At 36.4% G+C, this 21,047-nt stretch overlaps 1 protein-coding gene across 1 annotated transcript; it reads left to right on the top strand.

Annotated features, from left to right (window-relative positions):
• Positions 1–459: 459 nt before the first annotated feature.
• Positions 460–20,005, top strand: LOC145624321 (uncharacterized). Its single transcript, XM_081677325.1, has 25 exons — positions 460–1,043; positions 2,424–2,808; positions 3,650–3,766; positions 3,854–3,936; positions 4,488–4,634; positions 4,784–4,932; positions 5,026–5,156; positions 5,252–5,374; positions 5,481–5,554; positions 5,873–6,457; positions 6,606–6,717; positions 8,066–8,203; positions 8,508–8,834; positions 10,095–10,368; positions 10,499–11,736; positions 12,264–12,666; positions 12,744–13,672; positions 13,767–13,832; positions 13,918–14,043; positions 14,226–14,470; positions 14,558–15,804; positions 18,141–18,225; positions 18,414–18,627; positions 19,154–19,308; positions 19,452–20,005. Exons 1-22 carry the CDS (start codon positions 901–903, stop codon positions 18,209–18,211), a joined length of 7,113 nt encoding a protein of 2,370 aa, XP_081533451.1. The 5' UTR covers positions 460–900; the 3' UTR covers positions 18,212–18,225; positions 18,414–18,627; positions 19,154–19,308; positions 19,452–20,005.
• The last annotated feature ends 1,042 nt before the right edge of the window (positions 20,006–21,047 follow it).

Genomic DNA, 21,047 nt, shown 5'->3' with positions numbered 1-21,047 from the left:
TAACAAAAAGGAAGAAGTATCCATAACACACAACAAAGAGCACATTTCAAAACAAATGGGTGGTAAGAAGTACCTTTTTTTTGGTCTAATTACAAAGACATTGTATGTTGCTCAACTGGTACACTTATTGCTCAATAGTGGTAAGGTTGTTGCTCTATTTTTTCCATTCGTAATTAATTGCAATCAAGTTCTCCATTTCTTTCCATGAAGACGTAGGGCCTGTTCTCATACGTTGAAATTCAGTTCAGCTCAACTCAGCTCAGCTCAGTTCAGATCAGCTCCTAATTTCCTTCTCTTATAAAATATTCATTTCAATTCATTTCAGTTCAGCTCAGTTTTGTTCAGTGCAGTTCAGTTCAGCTGAGTTCAGTCAATAAGAGCAGACCCGTAATCGATAGTAGCTAAGTAAATTATATATATATTTTTTAAGGGGATAGTAGCTAAGTAATTTAACACGGAGTAATTGGTTAAAATTAAGAAGTGAGAACACTAGTTTTTTTTTTTTTTCCCTTTTTATTTTTCTTTTGTTGAGACTTGAGAGGGAAAAAAAAGCGTAGACAATCCTTGAACCCTGGGCAAAGCATCGGTTTCTTTATTTTATTTATTTATTTATTTTTTTGACAAAAGCATCGTTTTTGAATATTGGCCCAACAAAAAAAACAAATTCATAAAATAATTTTTTTTTTAAAAAAACCCATAAATTCTGGGGAAAATCAAACTCCTCACTTCCCTCTCTCCCTCGTCCCCAAACCCCCATTCCCCGCGCTTTAATCCCCCTTTCGCCGGCGTCGGAAACATTTCTCTCTCCTCCCATCGCCGGCGTCGGAAACCTAGAACCGCCGCCACTGATAAACACTTTTCTCTCTCCTCCTTTGCCGCAAAGTAGCGTAGTCAAAATCAATGGAGAGAATACTGAAGAGCAGAAATGAACTTCTCGATCAATGGAGAGCTATTGAACAAGACCAGGAACAAGAGGATGATGATGATAATAATTGTGACGATTCTTCTCGGCTTAATCGTATTCAACAAGCTAAAGAAAATTGGTCCGTTTTTTTTTTATTTTGTAATGAATTTGATTGTTATTTTGATGATTTTGAATTCCAGTGATTTTCTTAGTGATTCTTGCTACTCGACACATTTAAGCGATTAAATTTCGTTATATACTTGTTTTGACATTTTGGATACTATTTCGGAAAAAGTTTAAAAGTTGTGTTTCTTGGAATAAAAATGGTTCATAAATGGATTTTCCAGTGTACCTTGGCTTTAGAAATTGAATAATTGAAAGAAAATGAGAAGATTAATCTATTATTATGATTGTATAACCACAAATTTACGAGGGGTTGAGACAACGTGACAAAGTTTTCATGATAGGAGGAGTATAGTACGGTTTTCGTGATAGGAGGAGTATAGTACGGAGTATTCATTATTGTGCTTGCTTGTTTTGAGTTTAGGATTATGTATGTATAATTTGCCAAACATGGAGCATGCATATGTTTTGGTGAGTAATGTAGGTTAAGGAAATCAATTAGAGTAAAAGATATATTGATACTTGAAAGGGAAAGTTGTATTTAGTGTGAGTGTGTGACATTGATTGTTTCAGGATGGTTAGTTTGAGGCAGCCGAATCTGAATAGCATAGAAGAAGATAGATACTTCCTCCGTTTTACTAAAATTACAACTCTTTGAGTTAGGACATTGTTTAATGTAAGAGGGGAGAGAATGCAAATTTTAAAAAGTAAACTGTATATCTTATGGAAGACAGAGAGGAGGGGAGGGAAAATGAGTTGGCGGAGTATGAATAAAGTAGGTTTGGAAATTTGTAAAAAGTTGTTTAGTAAAAAAGTGTTATTTGTCATTTTGAAACATCCAATTTAGGTAAGTGTTGCAAGTTTAGTTATACGGAGGAAGTATTATTGATGATTTGTTCAATTGAATATGAGTTGATTTCTTGAACTTATGAAGTATTTTGCTTGGGTACTAATGTTAGTTACTCACTTTGAATAATTGATAAGGTAATGTCACTGTATTGAAATTTTCAATAGCTGAAACGTTGCTGTGGTGTTGCTGGATTGGTTGTCAGCTTTGTACTTCGTATTTATGTTTGTTATCCGGCATATATTGAAGTTTAGAGGCTGCTTTTCTCGGATATAGTAGAAAGTTGCAAGTATATCAAATTGTCTATTTAACTCTCATGCATGTATAATTTAGAAGTTTTGGACAAAACTATAATGCAGAAATTTTCTTAGAATGCTACTCCATGTATTTCCATATTCCTTTATTCAGTATATAAGGTTGTTCACTTCGTATGCTGCTCCATTTTTATACCCCCCCCCCCCCCCCCCCACACACACACACGCTTTTGGGTGTAACACATGAACCTTCTTGCCCTGATATCCTTTAAATTTGGTTATTTGTCTGATTCAGGTTTTCATCTGCATACAATTTCTTGATTTGTCTGCCCAGTTCGCATCATCCTTGGTGTGGATATTGGGATATAATGGGTCCTTTTCTAGAGACATTTTTCAATTACTATAAGGTTGAGAGCGATGATTCCCTTCTTAAGATGTTATGGGGTAGGGTATCTCAAGAAATGAGGAGGTGTACAGAGTGCATCTCTCGGCACCACCAAGCCCAAGAGATGTACAAAGCTGAATATGAGTCAAGTTTTATTTCTCCCCTAGTTAGTATATTGCAGCGCCTTGATGAAGAAAGAGTCTCTGAACACATAAAAGAAGCAAACTCAAGACTTGCACACGGAGGGTATCATCTTGATCATGATAATGCTGAGATTGTTAGTTTAATGTTTGAGGTATACTACATTGGCTCTTTTGGATTGATCATTATGCATATAAGATTTTGAAACAGGGATTTGGGTTATTTTTAGATGAATCTAATTGAATGTACCGTATTACTCCTATATGTTTTGTATCTGCATTCTATTTTTGGTTCCATTGGAAGGACAATGTCTCTAGTTCTTTTACCTTCTGTTGATCTGTGCCATCCATTTCATAGCTGTGAACATAGGCACACTTGTTTATTATGTCATTTTTTCTTTCTTCTCTTGGCTGAGAAATGTGTTTCTGATAAAGTCCACTAAGAAAATATCCTTTCATGTCAGACCTATTAGGGCATGCTTGCCAGCCTTTGCATGGCTCTTCTTATGGCTTGTGAATATTTGTATTCTTTCTCAGTGCATTAGTACATCAAGCTATGTTACTTGGACTCGGATGAAGTGTCAAATTAGACACGGGTGTCCAAGCATTGGACTCGTCCATTTTCTTGGAAAAAGTTGTTTTTTAGTTAAAATGAAGTGTCCAAGTGTTGGTGTCGGTGTCAGACACGTGTCATGTCGACACGGACACGTGAGGTAAATGAAAGAGTCCGAGTAACATAGACATCAAGGAACTTTTTTCCTTTCTTTTGTGGTAATGTTCTGTTTGATAATTTGATGTTTTTGGTTCTCCCTCTAGGCCTCTTCTTGACATAACAAGCTTTTGTGTAATTGATTATGTATTCATGCAAATATGATGCTATAGCCAGCTAATTCTGTATTATATACAGCATGTATATTTCTTATACACCATATGCCCATATATATGGAGGCTGTTTCTTTGTGTTGTGATGATGTTGCATCTTTATTTTATTTGCAGGTCTTAACGTTCCCTATTTTGTTGGACGACGAGTTCATTGTCAATGAATTCCAAAAATTGATTGAGGCTGTTGATGATGCTCATGAATTAGCACTAGCTAAGCAACAGCACTTTCCGGTATTCTTACTTTAGGTCTGATATTTTTGTCTTGTGTGCCTATACTGTTCTATTGATATCAATTCCCTGAATTTGGCTGTACATTAGGGTGTCTACGCTTTACTTTTTTTCAAAAGCAGAAAATCACGATCTATTGGCCATCGGTTAGCTGGTAATTTGGGAAAGTTGAGGTATTGTACCCTGTCACTTGAAAGTATTTTTTACGTTTCGATGTTAGTTATAGCGTTCTTGTGGTATTGTTTTGTATTATATGCTTAATCTGGATTTCCAAGCTAACTGCTGACCTCTATTATCTTATGTATTTTTGGGTTGAAACTTGAATATGGTGCCAAGTTTCACTGGTGATGGTAGTGCTTCATGTCTACATATACCCATATAACATGAGATGTGAGGCATCTGCTGCAACCAATAGATCAAAAAATCATTATGATGTGGTTTTTTTTTAATTTTTATTTATTAAAATGACTGCCACGAGAAGTTTATTTTGATGCATATTTTGAAGAGTCTCGAGGCCTGGGGCTAAATTGAAAAATATTGAGGATTTGGGATGAGAACCAAATTCTCATCATAGTTCTGCTCATAGATCTGATGTTCATAGGTAAATGATTAAATACATCATGCATGTCTAAGTTCCCATTAAATTATATCCTAGACAAGGTGGCAGAGTGAATCAATTCAATTCTTTATATTGGAACATTACATCAATATCTTCTCTTGCAAGGTCTGCTGCAGAGCTGGAACCTCTCCAGCCTTTTCTTAAGAGATGTATTGGCTTTCTTACTGGTGATGCGATGCAGCCAACTTCTGAAAATTCAAGGCCAAGAGTGCAGATGGATCATGTTACTATATGGTTGGGACTCAAAGCATTGTATGTATCTGTCTGGCCTTCAATTAATGTGGATGATAGAACTTTTAGATGTAATTAATGTGGCTCTGCACCATTGGTGTTTTGAAAGCATGGGACTTCACTTCTTGTACTCACCCAGCTAATTATGTCCTCATATTGATTTGTTGAAGGCTTTCTTTTTTGGAACCTCCTGCACTAGAAGATGGGATATTGGAACCATATCCTGTTTTTCTCAATTTTGTACTGGATCACATCAGCGATGATTCCCCTGAGTTTTCTCATGCAGTCAATTGCATGAGGTTGCTCTTTGAGATTTTGGGTATGTTTAAGTTTAATTGATTTTTGGTGGTATTCTCTTCTTTTGGTTTCATTGGATCACATCACTTTGTGACTCTTCCTAAATTCTTTTCAGGCTGTAAACTTTGGTTGAGAACATCATTGCCTCCAAGTGTTATGCGTGACTCTTTACTTAGTCAATGTTTTCATACACGAAATGAGAAAACCCATAAAGAAATATTTGATCTTTTCCAGCCACTTTTGCAGGCATGTGACTGGTTATTTATCACTTTCACCTTAGCTGTCTAAGTGTCACCTATAATTCCCGCTAGCAGTAATTAATGGGGCTTGTCTCTATGCAGTCTCTTGAATCTTTGCATGATGGAGAATTCGAAAAGCAACGTAGGCATTTCTTATACTTTCTCTTGCATCAAGTAACAAGGAGTAGTAACTTTAGCATGCTGATGAGGAAAAAGGCTTGCCAGGTCTTTCCCCCTCCCGATCACCATGTTTGTGTAAATTTGGTGTAGGTTGAATATATGGCTCTTGTAATTTCTGAGTAGATAAGTTTGTTTTCTATATCCTTTGCAGATTTCTTTTCTTATTGTCTATCGTGGTTACAAGATGAACCCACCTAGCCCACCTTTTGAGTGTGCTCACATGTGGTAAGTTTCATAATCTCTTCATGATTAAGTTTCTGTGATGTGACAAGTTGTGCACATTTAAGATTCTCCATGCAGTTTTATTTATTATTGGTTCCTGTATTTTTTTCGCTGTTTTGCATCAAATTTAAAATTGACTGTTGGGCTTTGGCTATCTTGATATGCCATTTTTGTTTCCATATTCTATGATGGCCATCTTTTACTACGCTACATGCATTTGATTAATTTGGATATATTTCTTCTTCTTTATTTATTTATTTTTTTAGTTTTTGTTCCCTCTTTCCTCTGAACTTCATCAATGGCCATTTTGGTTCCATGCAGGGGGCCATCTCTTGTGTCATCTTTGAAAGATTTGACACTCCATTCTTCTCTGCGCCAACCTGCCATTGATCTTGTACAAACAATTATTGTATCGGATGCTACTGCATTATTGTCCTCCTTGTTGCACTGCCAGACTTCAACAGATGATAGTAGCAATTTCTTTGAACTGAGTGAAGAAATTGATGATGCTACTTCATGCTCTGTGCTGGATGACAAGAAACATGTTTGTTGCTGGAATGAATTTACCTTTCAAAGCAATATTGTTTGTCAGGAATACACTGAATGGATGTGTGCTCCTATGCTGTGGTTTGATGTTTTGCTTGACATTCAACCTTCAATCCTACCAGTATCAGTTGCTAAGGCTGTCCTGTGGGCTTTATCTCGATTTTCCATGGTGGAGCCTGAAAATAACTCTGAGCTGTCACTTCCTGTTAAGGCGTGGCTTTCATCAGGAGCTGCTGAAGTTGCAGCTTTTCTGGGTTGGAAATGCCCTTCTGGTTCTGATGACAGTGGAGATGGGAATGTATCAAAAAATTCAGTAAGGGTGTCAACACTGTGTATCCCTTTGATAAGAACCTTTCGAAGGTTGGTGCTTTTAAAGCTTTCTTCTCTGCAATTTACGGAAGACTGTTTTTACAGTGACAGTGGAAACTTTCTTGACTGGCCTCTTTTTTTGTGGAAGGTTAATTGGATCTGTAGTTTTGAAAATTGTATGCAATTGTGTTTCTTATAGGTTAGCTGCACAATTCATAATTCAACTGGAGCAAGGAGAGCTTCGGAGGCAGTGGACTTGGGAGCCACAGATGGGTGAAAGTCTGATCCTTCTGCTTTCAGACCCTAATGATGTACCTTTCAAAACTTCCATTGTTGAATTTATTGCTTTTTTATTGAAGGAGATTGTGGTGAATTGCCTAATAAGAATTATTGCATCTTTTGAACGACCTAATACACTCACACTGAGATTTTGGTAAATTGCCCAATCAATGTATAAAAGGCTCATGGCGCACCAAGGTGTTTCAAAGATCCTTGTGCCTAAGGCGCACCTTATTGAAGTTAGGCTTATATCATTGAAATCACCTCACCTAGACCACAAAAAGTGCATGACCCCTAACGCCCGCCTCAGCGCGTCTTTTCAAACATTGTGCCCAATAAGAATTTGTCACATCTTTTCAGCGACCTAATACACTCACTCACACCACAAACTCATACGCCTCTATTATTAACTCAAACTTTTGAGATTTGGTGTAAATATTTCCAAGCTCCTTGATTACCTTTCATCATCAGTAGTCTCAAATATGATCTTAACATTTTGGCTTTGTTGGATAAGTTTAGATTTGTTGGTTGTTGTTGTTTTTTTATTTTTATTTAATTTTTCTCATCCAAAATATGAGCATTATATGACTTCTATAATAACACGCAAGTAAAGATGTTTTTGTTCAAAGATGTCTTGGAGACTGAATTAAAAGAAGCAAATGGCCTAACTAAATTGGGACAGATGAAGTGTTATTCTTTCCTCTTACGGTGTGTTTGGATTGAAGGAAATGGAGGGAAAGGAGGGGAAGAGAAATGGAGAGATGGAGTATCTTTCATTTGGATAGCAAATGAGGAAGGGAGGGAATTGATGGGGAGAGAAATGGAAGGATTAAATTGTAGAAAATTAATCCCTCCAACAATGGAGAGATTTGGAAGGAACTCACCATTCTTCCCTCCCCTCCCCTCCTCTTCTCCTCCCCCCCCCCCCCCCCCCCCCCTTCTTTTCCTTCCCCTTTCTTTATCCAAACAAACTGTTATTGTTGTTTCTTTCCTTTCTCACTTACAGAGTATTTTGAATTTTTTAGACTTTAATGCCTAGTTGTTTTACTGTATTTTGTTTAAACCTTGCCCTAATTCTCTGATTCCTCCTTTAAACTTAATGCCTCTAGTATTGCCTAAACCTCGATGTTTTCTATATCTTTCTCACCGGCTTTCTTTGATTTTTGCTCTTATAATGTTTTGCATAGTACCACACATGAAAGCGTGTCTTAAAAATAAAAATGTATTAATTGGCTATCTATATAGGGTCTAATATATTAGGTGGTTTCTTGCAAAAAATTAATTTTATTTTTCATTATTCTGATTTAACATAAACTTAGGTAAATAGCTGTACATGTTTTTGGGTGCTATGAATTTTGAAGAACTTCCTGTTTGATGCAGAATGTCAGGCAAGTTGGTAGGCGTACTTTGGAGTATGTCTCGGACACACGTGGCCTTGCTTCTGGTTTACAGTTCCTCTGTTGTTCAGGATCTTCATTGACTGCAATTTTACAAGGCTTGAAGCATGCTTTGAAGCTGGTAAAACTTTGTCTCCTGGTTTAGTTGATTTTTTTTTTTTATAATTAGAGTTCAGGTCATATATCTCAGAGTTCATGTCATGTTATAGGTTTTTATTGAGCGATCAGTTATAGATGCCAATAATGTAGTGCTTTGCCTGAGAAAACATCAACAATGATGCTATCATAAATTCATAACCACCATAGTAGAATAAATATTTTTCCAATGTTCTAGTTTATCGTGAATAAGGAAATTTTTAGCAGTTGAGATTTAAATATTTGAATATAGCCATTCCTTACATTGGAAGTCTCTGCTCTCTATTCAGGTACAGTTGGATTCTGTTCTTGTCAATTTCCAGTGTCTGCATCATTTCTTTTTTGTCCTTTGCAAAATTTTTAAAGAAGGGTTTTCACCTGCTGCTCACTCAGTGGGAAATTCTTCTGATGAGCTAAGTCTTAAGTTCGCATCTCAAGGTGGGTTCTTGCAGCAATTGAACCTCAATTCTTTGCAAGTGAATGATGGAAAACAGTTATCCAAGGTTGATAAGAAACTTTGGGAGAGCTTCAGCTCTGAGCTTGCTGAAGTTGCATGGCCATCTGTGAAAAAGTGCTTGCACAAAGGAAAGGCTTTTATGGATTATAGAATCTCACAGGTAGTTTATCAATCCCCGTTTTTTATTTTTTATTTTTTAATTCCACTATTTTAAAGTTCTTGAGACGGTTTTCTCCATTTGTTGAATGGAATATGTAAGCTTGAAACTCTTTCCTTTTTTCTTTTCTCTCTGTGATAATGCCTCTAGATGTCTCCTTTGGTACTATGCAATATCAATACATACTAGTGTAAAACTTCTTACTATTGAATAATAGACAGCACTGGATATTTTTTTAAATATTGCAGGTTGCATTTTGTCGCATTCATTTTGTTGTACAACTGCATTTTTGAATGATTGAAAGGATTTGAAACTTAGATTTCTAGGTGGATTGTGTTGGTGATGAGGGGCATTGTTTGCATGCTTGTGTTTATAAAATTTATTTTTTTTATAAAAAAATATATTATTTTATTTTATTTATTTGATAAAATGGAGGAGAAATAGGGAAACGGAAAATAAGAGGAATGTTGGGGAAAAAAAAATAAATGTAGTGATTTTCATCAACGTTGATTATTCTTGTCAACCAACCATGAGGTCCCATCAATAAAGCCACGTTTTGGCTACTTTCACAAAGGTTTCATTAAGAAATTGGGTTATGTGGTGATTGAAACCATCTCTTGCAGCTTTTGATGACTGCTACAACAGATTTCTGAAATAGCCATATTATTGAACCAAACTCATTTAACTTTGGGGACACCTCCCATATCCACTTCAATTTTAGAGAAATTTTTGCTTTTTCGTGCTCGAAAGAAAATAGGACGAGGTGCTTGTTATGGACCCTTTGAGACCTCGGAAGGCTCACTGGGTGGTTGGAACTATCCACTTTGCCTCTTAACTATCAAGCCGATTATGTACATGCCTCCCTTCATGAACCCAAGTCCACCATGGGCTTTTATGTGATGGACTAGTGGCCCTATATGGTTCCAAACAACAATTTAGTGTATTGTACCCTGATTTATCATATTATTTTATTATTAGTGAGCAAAGTTGCGACTATGCATCTTGGAATCTAGTATCAAACTACCTGCATTTTCCTTCTAGAACCTCTTAGATGAGAAAAAGATTGGAATCAATGGCAAGATGATAGTAAGGTTTATTTTGGTCTTTAAATTGACTGTATGTGATGAGAGGCAATATATCTTGTTTTGTTTCCCTTTTTTTTAAAAATTCTTTTTATGTTTTGAAAAATCTTTGCTGTGTCATCAAAGTACATGCTTGTCTGGTATGGTTAGATGAATGTAATCAATATTTTACTTGTTACAGATGTCTTGTGTCCGTTTACTTGAAATCCTGCCCATTTTGTTCGGGGAACTTACACAATCATCTGAGGTATTTCTTGGGAAAAATTCAAGGAAGATGAATGGATTACCCGACATGAGCTGGCTACATGATCTGGTAGATTGGGGAAAGTCTGAACTGGAAGCAGTTATTCGATACTGGAAACTGTCTATGACCTCTTTGCCGGCTTTGCTAAAGAGTTTATGCAATGAAAGATCAGAGGCGATTGTCAAAGTTATTGAAAAGTTGATTGCATCAGGTGCGTTAGGAATTGTTGTTTGGCTCTTTTTTTAAAATTTTTTTTAAAAATAAAACTTAACTATGTCTTCTTACTTATAATTGCTCACTATTTCCTTGTGCTGGCCTATGTCTAATGGTTTGCTGAGCAGATGTGGTTCCAATGGATTCATTGAAGGAGCAAGTATCACGTCTTTCTGTTTCATTGTCAAATGAAGTTTCATATGATGACAAGTGCATTCCAAAGTCAAAATCACTTTCAGATAGATTGGCAGCTGGGAAGAAGAGTTCATCTTTTGATATTGAGTCTTCTGTGCAAATTTTGGACACTGTGGCCACTAGAAGCAGAAATAGTGACCCTGTGATTCTATTATCAGATGATGAGACTGAAATTTTGGAGCCTCCTGTTGAAGTTCGTGATGCTATAAATCCAACTAAGGGAGATGTTTTGGCTCCCTCTGCCGATAAGTCAGTTATGCAATCCAATATTGAAAAGAGCTATTCTGAATCTGGCCCTGCAAGGATTTTGTCAGAGGTTGAAGAAAGAGCTCCAAAAGTGCTTGCACCAAAGTCTCGAAAACCTACTGTGACAAAACATGCCCTGACATCAACTTCCCTTTCCAAAATGAAAAACAAACAGATTGGAGAAACAGACGTCTCTAAGAGTATCCCAAAAGAAGGCATCACACTTGACAAAGCCACGGCTAGATCCTTCTCTGCTGAAATTGCCAAAAACAATCATTTGGTTAATTCCCAGAAAAAGGCAGTTTCTGGTTTGAATGACACAATTTTAAAGGAAATAGTGCGTGATACTGAAGATCCATTAGAATCTGCATTGAAGTCTGCCGGACGTAATCATTCATCTTTGAAAACGCAGGGTTCCTCTTTTCCTAAACGTAAAGTCATTCAACTTGCAGGTCCTATTGATAGCAGATCTGTTTATTTGCGTAAGATGGAGGCAGCAGCCAGACGGTTGAAGCCTCCAAAAATGGACGAATGGTTTAGGGCAATACTGGAGATGGACTATTTTGCTGCTGTTGGATTAGATACTGATCATCAAGAGAAAAATGAGACACCACTTGGTTTAAAGGAGGTTCCAGTATGTTTTGAGTCACCTCAGCAATATGTGGACATTTTCCGGCCCTTGATCTTGGAAGAGTTTAAAGCACAATTACGCAGCTCTTTCCAAGAGGTGTCTTTATTAGAAGAAATGTCTTGTGGCAGTTTATCTGTGGTTTCAGTAGAAAGAGTTGATGACTTCCATCTTGTTCGATGCGTCCATGACGAGCTTGGTTCTTCTGCATCTAGCAGTTGTGCTGAGAATGACTTAGTTTTACTCACTAAACAACCCATAAAAAATTCTCCTCATAATGTATACTTAGTAGGAAAGGTATGAACTAATAATCTATTCCTCTTCGTCCCTCCTAGTTGATTCCTGCTTAAATACTCTTTGGTCCTTTTTTATGTTTCATTCCTACGATGTTTAATAGAGTGTACCCTGTGCTTATGCACGGGTATCAATAATATCAGGAATTAACCTCATATAATCTAAATATTTACAACTTTGTATTCTTTTTTTAAAGGATGCAAGTATTAGACTGTTAGAGGTATAATAGAGGTTATTAAATCTTATTTTCCTTGAAATTAGGTTTTTTTTTTTTTTTTTCGATGAAATATTAGACGCTTGGAGGTATATTAGAGGTTTTTAAATGAAAAAAAATGTATGGAGTAGTATATTATGGGACTGAAAAAGTAGGGATAGTGCATTCCTTGAACTTAGGGACCAAAGAGCATAGACATTCCTTTAAATTACGAATAGCAAAAAGGTTCCATGAATTCTTGCGGAATTTTTTTTTTCTTTTATGCTCATTAGTTGCACTTCTCTACTCTATGTAATTCTGCTTTTGTGTGTCTTAGGTGGAGAGACGTGAGAAAGACAATAAAAGAAGGCTAAATATGCTTCTCATAAGATTTTATGTTTTAAGTGGATGTTCACGCTTAAATCGAGCCAGAAAGCAGCTTCTTGAGAGGAGCAAATGGTATCTGAGTCGTATTATGAGTATTACGCCTCAACTTCGAGAATTTCAAGCACTTTCTTCGATTGAGGTTATCCCTGCCCTTCCAGTTATCTTGAAACCTGCTGATCATTCTCATGCCTCTACTCAGAATAGAAAGGTAGATTTGAGCAAGCTGTCGCGACCAATGCAGCAAGTGCTCAAGTCAACCTTCAATGGGAGTCAGATTCAAGCAATCAGTGCAGTTTTAGGAATCCCTGATTCTAGAAATGATTTCGATTTGTCTCTTGTTCAGGGTCCTCCAGGTTTGTGGCTTTTCTATGTAACATTAGTTGGCAATACATCAAATTACTTCCTGTTATATGATGGTCTTTATATACAGGTACTGGGAAGACACGCACTATTGTGGCTCTTATCAGTGCACTGCTTGCAGTATCATTACAGTCAAAAACTATTGACAAACAATATGGTAACAATTTGAAACACAACTCTACCCCATTCACCAATTTCCGGAAAAGTATTAGCGAGTCTGCTGCTATTGCAAGGGCATGGCAGGATGCTGCCTTGGCTAGACAACTGAATGATAATGCTGGGAATGATGAGAAAATGCCAAGGGCCTCTGGGAGAAAGAGGGTGCTTGTTTGTGCTCAGTCTAATGCTGCAGTGGATGAATTAGTTTCAAGGTTAGCTGGTGAAGGTCTGTATGGTGCTGATGGAAACATGTACAAACCATACCTTGTACGCGTTGGCAATGCAAAAACAATACATCCAAATTCATTACCATTTTTCATTGATACACTAGTAGAACATCGTCTTGCTGAAGAAAAGATGGCTGTGGGAGATGGAAAGGATGAGTTGATTGTAGAATCCTCGACAACTCTACGTGAGAGTCTAGAAAAGACAGTAGACCGCATAAAATTCTATGAATCTAAACGGGCTAATTTGAAAGATGAAAGTACAGACAAAAATGGTGCCTCTGCGGATGAACATCTTGAAGTTGATAATGGAAAGAAAATGTCGAATTCAGAGCTGGAGGCTAGGTTGCGAAGCCTTTATAATCAGAAAAAGGAGATTTACATGAGGCTTGCAGCAATACAAGCCCGGGAAAAGAAGACTAGTGAAGAAATTAGAGTGTTAAGGAATAAATTAAGGAGGTCAATATTAAGGGAAGCTGAAATAGTGGTAACAACATTGAGTGGGTGTGGTGGAGATCTATATTCGGCATGCTTTGAGTCCATGTCTAATAGTAAAATTGCTAACCTGTCTGAACATAACTTGTTTGATGCTGTCGTCATTGATGAAGCAGCACAGGTTTGTATTAGGGTAGTTGTTGTGATGAACTTTTGCCCCCATCCTGAATTTTTTCTGATGTTTTCAGAGCTTTGATATTCTTCTGTTACTGTAGGCTTTGGAACCAGCCACTCTGATACCTCTTCAGCTTTTAAAATCAAGTGGTACAAAATGCATCATGGTGAGTAATAAAGACTCTGTCAGCCTTTTTGTTCTGAATAAGATAAAATCTTATATTGATGTTTACATATAAACATTTTTTGTAGGTTGGTGACCCAAAGCAACTTCCTGCGACAGTCCTTTCTAATGTTGCCAGCAGATATTTGTACGAATGCAGCATGTTTGAGCGTTTACAGAGGGCTGGTTATCCAGTCATTATGCTCACTGAACAAGTAACTTGAACCCAACTGCTTACTGATTGTTATTTTTTTTCATTTGTTGATAGAAATAAATAGCCTTTTGGTAAATTGTTTTCGATTATCCATTTTTCCCTCTACAAACTGATTCTTATTTATGTCAAGATGTTCAGTTTCTAATGTAGTTGCTGAGCAATATTGGTGTTTCTTATATGCAGTACCGAATGCATCCTGAGATAAGTCGTTTTCCTTCCTTGCATTTTTATGATGGCAAGTTGCTGGACGGAGTTCTGTCAACAAGTAAAGCTGCACCTTTTCACAAGACTCCTGGTCTTGGACCTTATGTCTTCTATAATGTCAGTGATGGTCAGGAGTCCTATGGAAGAAATGCTGGGTCTTCATCCCTATATAATGAGGGTGAGGCAGATGCTGCCATTGAAATAGTGAAGTTTTTTCAGAAAAGGTATCGGTGGTGCTTCTTAGTTATTATTTTGTGATGCCTGTCCACAATACTTAAAATTGCTGATGTATTCTTATTTGCTTTGTTCAGGTATTCTTCAGAGTTCGTTGGTGAAAGAATTGGTATTATCACTCCATACAAGAGCCAACTTTCCCTTTTACGCTCAAGATTTTCCAGTGTATTTGGATCATCTGTTTCTTCAGAAATGGAATTTAATACTATTGATGGTTTTCAAGGTCGGGAGGTTGACATACTCATTCTTTCAACAGTTAGATCTTCGGATACATATTCTACGGCTTCCAAAATGAACTCTAGCAGTATTGGGTTTGTTGCTGATATTAGGCGAATGAATGTTGCTCTCACAAGAGCAAGGCTTTCTCTGTGGATTTTGGGCAATGAGAGGACATTGAAGAAAAACCGTGATTGGGCTGCTCTTATGAAGGATGCTAGGGAGCGGAATTTGATTATATCTTTGAAAAGACCTTACAAGTCCATATGTGAGAACATATTGGGTACAACCACCAACACCATATGCTCAGATGATTATTGTGGCAAGCTTAGTGAAGAAGTTAAGAAAAGCCAGCATGGCCTGCAAACTGGAAGTAGTCATGAAAGCTTTAGAAGGAAGAGTAAGAACAAGGACTTGAAGCATAAGCATAATAAATCTTCTGCGAGTGAGGGCCTTGAAACTGCCAGAACTAAAGAGGATACTACTGAGAAATGTAAGAAGCAGGCTGAGCAGCAGGATATTCATCAGAGTGTGAGAAAAAACATTAGGAGTGTCAACCTACCTGACCAAGAAAAAAGTATCCATGATAAAATCACAAATCCACTGGGGTCAAGTGAGCATGCTCATACGAGGGAGAAAAAAGGTAAATATACAAGGGATGTACGCCAGCTTGAGCGTGAAAATAGTGGTCTTAAGAAAATCTCTGATACACTGGGGTCAAAAGGAGTTGAAAATCCTGTACGACATTCTAAAAATCAGGACCCCGCACGACGTTCTAAAAATCAGGACCCTGTAGAAAATTCTAAAAACCAGGACCCTGTTGTACGGCATTCTAAACACCAGGAAGATAAAGGAGGTCTAAGATCGCATGTTAACAGCAAGGTACGAAGTAAAGGCGTGGATGAGGATGGGAGATCTGCTGAGATTGAGAGGCCAAAGGACATGATTTCTAATAGAAAGCAACAGCGAGAGGCTGTGGATGCCCTTCTTTCCTCAGCCCTTCTACCATCTAAGAAACCTGAAACCTCAGCCAGAACCGTGGCCCACAAAAGGCCTCGTTCTCCATCATCAACAGGTGGTGTTTCTAAATCGACCAAGCAGCAAAGAGGTACAAATGTCTTTCAATAATGTTGTAGATCCTACTACCTCTGTTTCACATTGACCTTAACATTTACTATTTGCACAAATATTAAGACAAAGGAGAGAGATTGTGTAAAATGGTAGTGAGTGTAAGAAATAGGTGATATAATAATATAGAGTGTTAAAAGATGGGTGGGTGTAAGAAAAATGTTGATAAAGTAAATTGAATGGGCATGTGTAAATTAGGAGGGGGGGGGGGGGGGGGAGAGGGGTAGAATACGAGCATAGAAAAAGGGATATGGCAACCATTGAGTAAGGTAACATGTTATGAACATTTTGAAATGGCCTAAAATGGGAATCATTTTGAAATGTAGTATAATGAAACATCTTACTGTTTTGTTATCTTCTTTTCACCATGTAAAATAAATCATCCTAATTTCAAGATTATGAAGAGATATAATGATTAACCTTGTCTTTATATGTAAGAAATCTAATTTTAATGCTGGTGGTTGTTTTTGCCTTTCATGATTTATGAATTTTAAGGAAATTTTGTTGTGATGTTATTGGAAGTACCTCCTAATCTAATGTTATGCTTAAGAAATGAGCTATTTTGTCTTATATGCTTTATATCCCTGATTTGCCCATTTTCATGTTGCTATTATTTGTTGCATGACTTGCAACTGAGTGAATTGTTGTCGAAGTGCCCGCAAAATTTAACCCACTCTAACAAAGAGTAAGTAAGAGACGAACCTATGAAGAAAGCGAATCTAAGAATAGGAAGCTAATAAATAATGTTCCACACAATATGTAGCACACTTTTTTTTTTCTTCCCTTTTTTTGTTTGGTTGGGGGAGGGGGGAGGTGAGGGAGTTAAAGAACTAATTTAACAAGAAGTTACACTAGCATAGCAATATATGAACAATTTATAATAGAAAATATACCCATTGGATAAGCAATTACGAACTTAGACTCCTTAATAGGTACTCCCTCCGTGTTTAAATAAATGAAACACTTCCCTTGTGCAAGTATGCCAATGCAAAACTTTGACTAAAAATATCGTAAATTATCAAGTAAAAATTATAACAAATATCAATGAACTATTCATTGAGACAATTCCAACAAATACCCAAATGACTATTTATTCTTATGTATAAATCACAAACATTAGTCAGAGTGAATTAGATGAATAGTGCAAAAGGTCAAAACGTTTCATTTGTTAAACACAGAGGGAGTATGAAATTCGACTCAAATAATTGTTAGCTGCCAGGAGTCATCATTCATAAGATAAAACAAGTATTTCATGAATACTCAAAATAAGTTAATAGAAATAACGAATATTACAGAATCATTGTCTCAAACACTAATTACATGGCTTTTATCTAATCACCACTGAGCAAAAAAGAACTACTCACTCATGTTACAAAGTAGAGAAGCAAATCTTTTAGGGAAACACATTGTCAATTCCAAACTAGAAAAAGCGAGTTCCTCTAGGTTGCTCCTTTTGGACGAGAAAATGAGTAAGCGATTTAGAAGTAAGGAGAATGGCCAATGGTAGCTTCTTTTAACGCTGAATGTCCATGGAGATTTATAGGGTTAAGATAGAATTATTCCCCAAGTAAAATTCCAAAAAAATATCGAAGATATAATAGTTAGATAGAATTTGGGAGAATCTATGTTTTGACATACCTTTTTATATATGATAGGATCTCCTCCTTAGTAAATAAATCTTCCAAACATCTGTACATCTTCATAAATTATTCTCAAAACACCCAAATATTATGCTAGCAAGTTTCTTCGCTAGTTTGGATATCCTGACGGACACTAGTTCCTTTCAGCTTCTCTTCATAATTAGCCACTACCATGAAAAGATGGTAGCTGCTATTCTTCACTATATATGACTCAAATGCTACTGAGAGTCAGAGACTACCCTAAAATATTAGGATTAAGGCAAGAAAATAGTGTCATAAATGACAGTCATCAATGAGTTTCCTTTGCTTTCTTCATATACGTAAATAGCACTACAAAGGATGAGCAGGGGAGTCTGATCCGGTTGATAGATGGCTTATCTTGTAGCTTAAGTTGCAAGATCAGGTGAAAGTCTCCTGATAATCTGTATATACACGCCTTTCATAATTTCTTTATGAATGATGATCATTAAATTTTACTGATACCATAATAATGGTAAGAAAAATAAGGGCCTTTTAAATTCAGTGGGGTGTTTCTGTTTCTCATAACTTACTTCAGTTTTTAAGATGTGAGTTCCTCAATTTGATTGTTATCTGGCTCTTTATGAGGGAAAATGATGCCACTCTGTCAGTTAAGGATGGATTTTCAAGTTTGTGTTTTTGACTGTTTCATTGGTAGGCCTGCAAGCTGAACAGAGACAGAAGAAAGACAGGAATGTGGAATCCCTTAGCTCCAGTAAAAAGAGATGATGTCGTATTATATGGTAATTTTCTTAATCCATCGGAGGAAGACTACGTTTGTGATGGATCTCCCTGTGCTTGCACATTTATGCTGCCCTTTGAGGGGAAATTTTGCTAAATTTGCTGATATGATTTATGTCAGACTTGTGTTTCCTAAATCCTAATACATGTTTTCAAATTCTAATAACTTGAGCTTATTTTGATTTTCCAGGAATGGGATTCAGTTACTGTCTAATGGCTATCTATCACTTGAATAAATGATGTGATTTGCTAACAGTAAGTCAGTAACAGAACACTATGCTGCAAAGTGAGTAGGGTTCAAGTTTGCCCAGTCCGAGTATCATGTAATTCGATAAACTTCCACCATGCAGAACTGATTATTGGTTGGTACACCATCAATGCAGAATGTATGGCCTTCATAAAAGGTATATCAGTCAGCTTATATTTTGAGTTACCACACTATATATATACTTAAGAAGTACATTAGTGATGCTTTTGCAGCCTTGAAGCCCTTGATCTTCAAGAGCTTTTATACCAGTGTAATTTTGAGGGTTTTTTTTTTTTTTTTTTTTTTTATATATATATATATTTACAGAATCTTTTGATTCTGCCAAAAAAAAAAAAAAAAAAAAAAAAAAAACTTTCAATTCTGTTTCTGTTTTTTCCCCTTAGTCCCTTACGTTAACTTAATCCATTTTTTGTACTCTTTGTATTTTCTTTTCTTCAGTGAAGTAGATGTTCATGTTTGCAAACTGTGATCCTTCATGCTAATTAGAATTTCTTATATTTTTCATGTCTCTGTTGCTGATGAATGTATGTTTATGCAATTGTGCTTCCATAGCTTATCATAGTTCTTATCTAGGATACTCTGTACTTTATTTGTTCTCTTTGTTGTTTCCATGAGTGGGTTTTCCTGCACAATTTTGCTTATATATTGTCTATTTCTTGAAGTTTGGCTGTTTGAGTTGAAGATGTGCACATTTGGCACCCTCTCCACATGTCTCAAGGACCCGAGGAACCAATCCCCTCACAAGATGAATTATTATGCTGTAAAATCCATCTTGTTCTGGAGTATTATTGGCAAATCAAAGCATGATAAAGTTCAAGTATGTTTCTTTTTTTTATTTATTTATTTTTCTTTGTTTAGTCTTCCTTTTCTCCACCTTTTTTGGTATCATTGCTTTGAGCTAACTAATCATTTGATAAGCTGGCTCTTGGCTAACACCTGTCTTTTGTTTTTCGGTAACAGCCTCGAATCCTCTGGAGCAGTGAAGTACATACATACGTTAAGTCTGCCCTTGTTTTGCTCGTATATATTATACCAGAGAGGCAGAGAGTGATGCAAATGGCTAGGATGCTTACTTTATTCTTGCTGTTAAAGATCCCACTTCGCTGTCGACATAGCTGTGATTATACCAAAGATACCGGTAGTTCGTAGGTGAACAGATATAGCTCAGCTCATGCATTTTACTGCAGAGCCAATTTTTTCTGTGAATACTGTATAGTTGGAAATGTTGTCTAGAACACGATGAAGATCCTGTCTCACATAGGTAGATAGTTTATTCTTTTTGTGAATCTCACTTATTGTTGTGTTATCAAGCTACTTGAATACTCATAACATCATAATGCCAATACATCTTCTCTGGCCGCAGTGGCTATGAGTTTTACCTCGTAGGATTATATTGTTGTATAGGGTTGTTATGACTTTAGATGATTTTGTACTTCTATATTAGTAGTTCGAAATCATGGTTGATATTTGTAAAAAATTTCAATGAAAATAATTTTTATACTGCTAAAGCTATTTCAGAAGCTGATATTGAGTTCTGTGCTATGGACTTGTAATATTAGACCACTTCTGCTAATATTATTCATTAATCTTGTCAAGTGTAAAAAATTTAAGAGGGAAAATAATTATGCTGCACTATTTGCTGAATTTAGTATCCGCATATGTTTACATGATTCAGGAATTAAGAAATGAACTTTTTCATGAAGTAATTTATCAGTTGTTTTTCCGTTCTTGATGACATTTTATCTTTGGTGTTACCTTCAGTGTTCTTCCTGCTCCTCGTACATTGGTTCTCAGCTTTTGACTATATGTATCCTATTGACCTCTAAGATGTCCTACCTCTAAAATGTCCTAGGCCTTCAAGTTGGATTTCGAACATTTTCATTATTAGTACATGATTGTGATGTTACTTCCAATGATAATACTAGTTGTAACATGTCAGAGAAACTGAAACTGCATTCATGCTCAGCTGTACATGTAATCTAAACTTATTTCTAGATCTGTTATCTTGTCACCATCTTCAGTACCCTGTTATATCGATACATCGACTGGATCGCCAGTTGTTAATATACCCTTGTTATATTTTATTTCTGATTAAGGTGTACGATTTTCGTATCGAAAATCTGTAACTTTGGGATGTAGTGACTACAGATTTTGTGCAGCTGCACAATTGAGCTACCAATTGCTAATAGGATGACATATTGATTTGGATCACATTAATTATTAATCATACTGATTATTTTATCTTAATGCAGGTTGATTTCTTTTTGAATTGTGATTGGTACATAAATGATTGCAATGTAGTTGGCGGAGCAAGTGAAAGGTTGCTTTCTGACGCTCAACAGAAGTTATGATTGAAGAAATGAATTATAAGGTTCATTTTCTCTCTCCTCAACATTATTCTTTTCAGCCATATATCCTTTTTTGGTCAAGTTACTAATCATAGTATTTCCATGTTAAGTAGGTTTATATGGCTGGCAATTGCATGATTAATTAGTGCTTTGCATTAGTCGGACCATTAATTAATTGTTTGAATTTTTATGAAATGTACCTTTTGGG

This window comes from Chenopodium album, chromosome 3 (genome assembly GCF_948465745.1).
Source record: "Chenopodium album chromosome 3, dcCheAlbu1.1, whole genome shotgun sequence".
In the NCBI taxonomy this organism is placed as follows: Eukaryota; Viridiplantae; Streptophyta; class Magnoliopsida; order Caryophyllales; family Amaranthaceae; genus Chenopodium; species Chenopodium album.
The sequence above is the reverse complement of the archived record's forward strand: the minus strand, read 5'-3'. Positions and strand labels throughout refer to the sequence as shown.

Bases quoted from the DNA above. Each gene is read 5' to 3' on its own strand.
- LOC145624321 (XM_081677325.1), top strand. From the start codon at position 901: ATGGAGAGAATACTGAAGAGCAGAAATGAACTTCTCGATCAATGGAGA. The intron at 2,809-3,649 runs GTATACTACATT...TTTTATTTGCAG, and splicing joins TTGTTAGTTTAATGTTTGAG to GTCTTAACGTTCCCTATTTT. The intron at 3,767-3,853 runs GTATTCTTACTT...GCTGTACATTAG, and splicing joins CTAAGCAACAGCACTTTCCG to GGTGTCTACGCTTTACTTTT.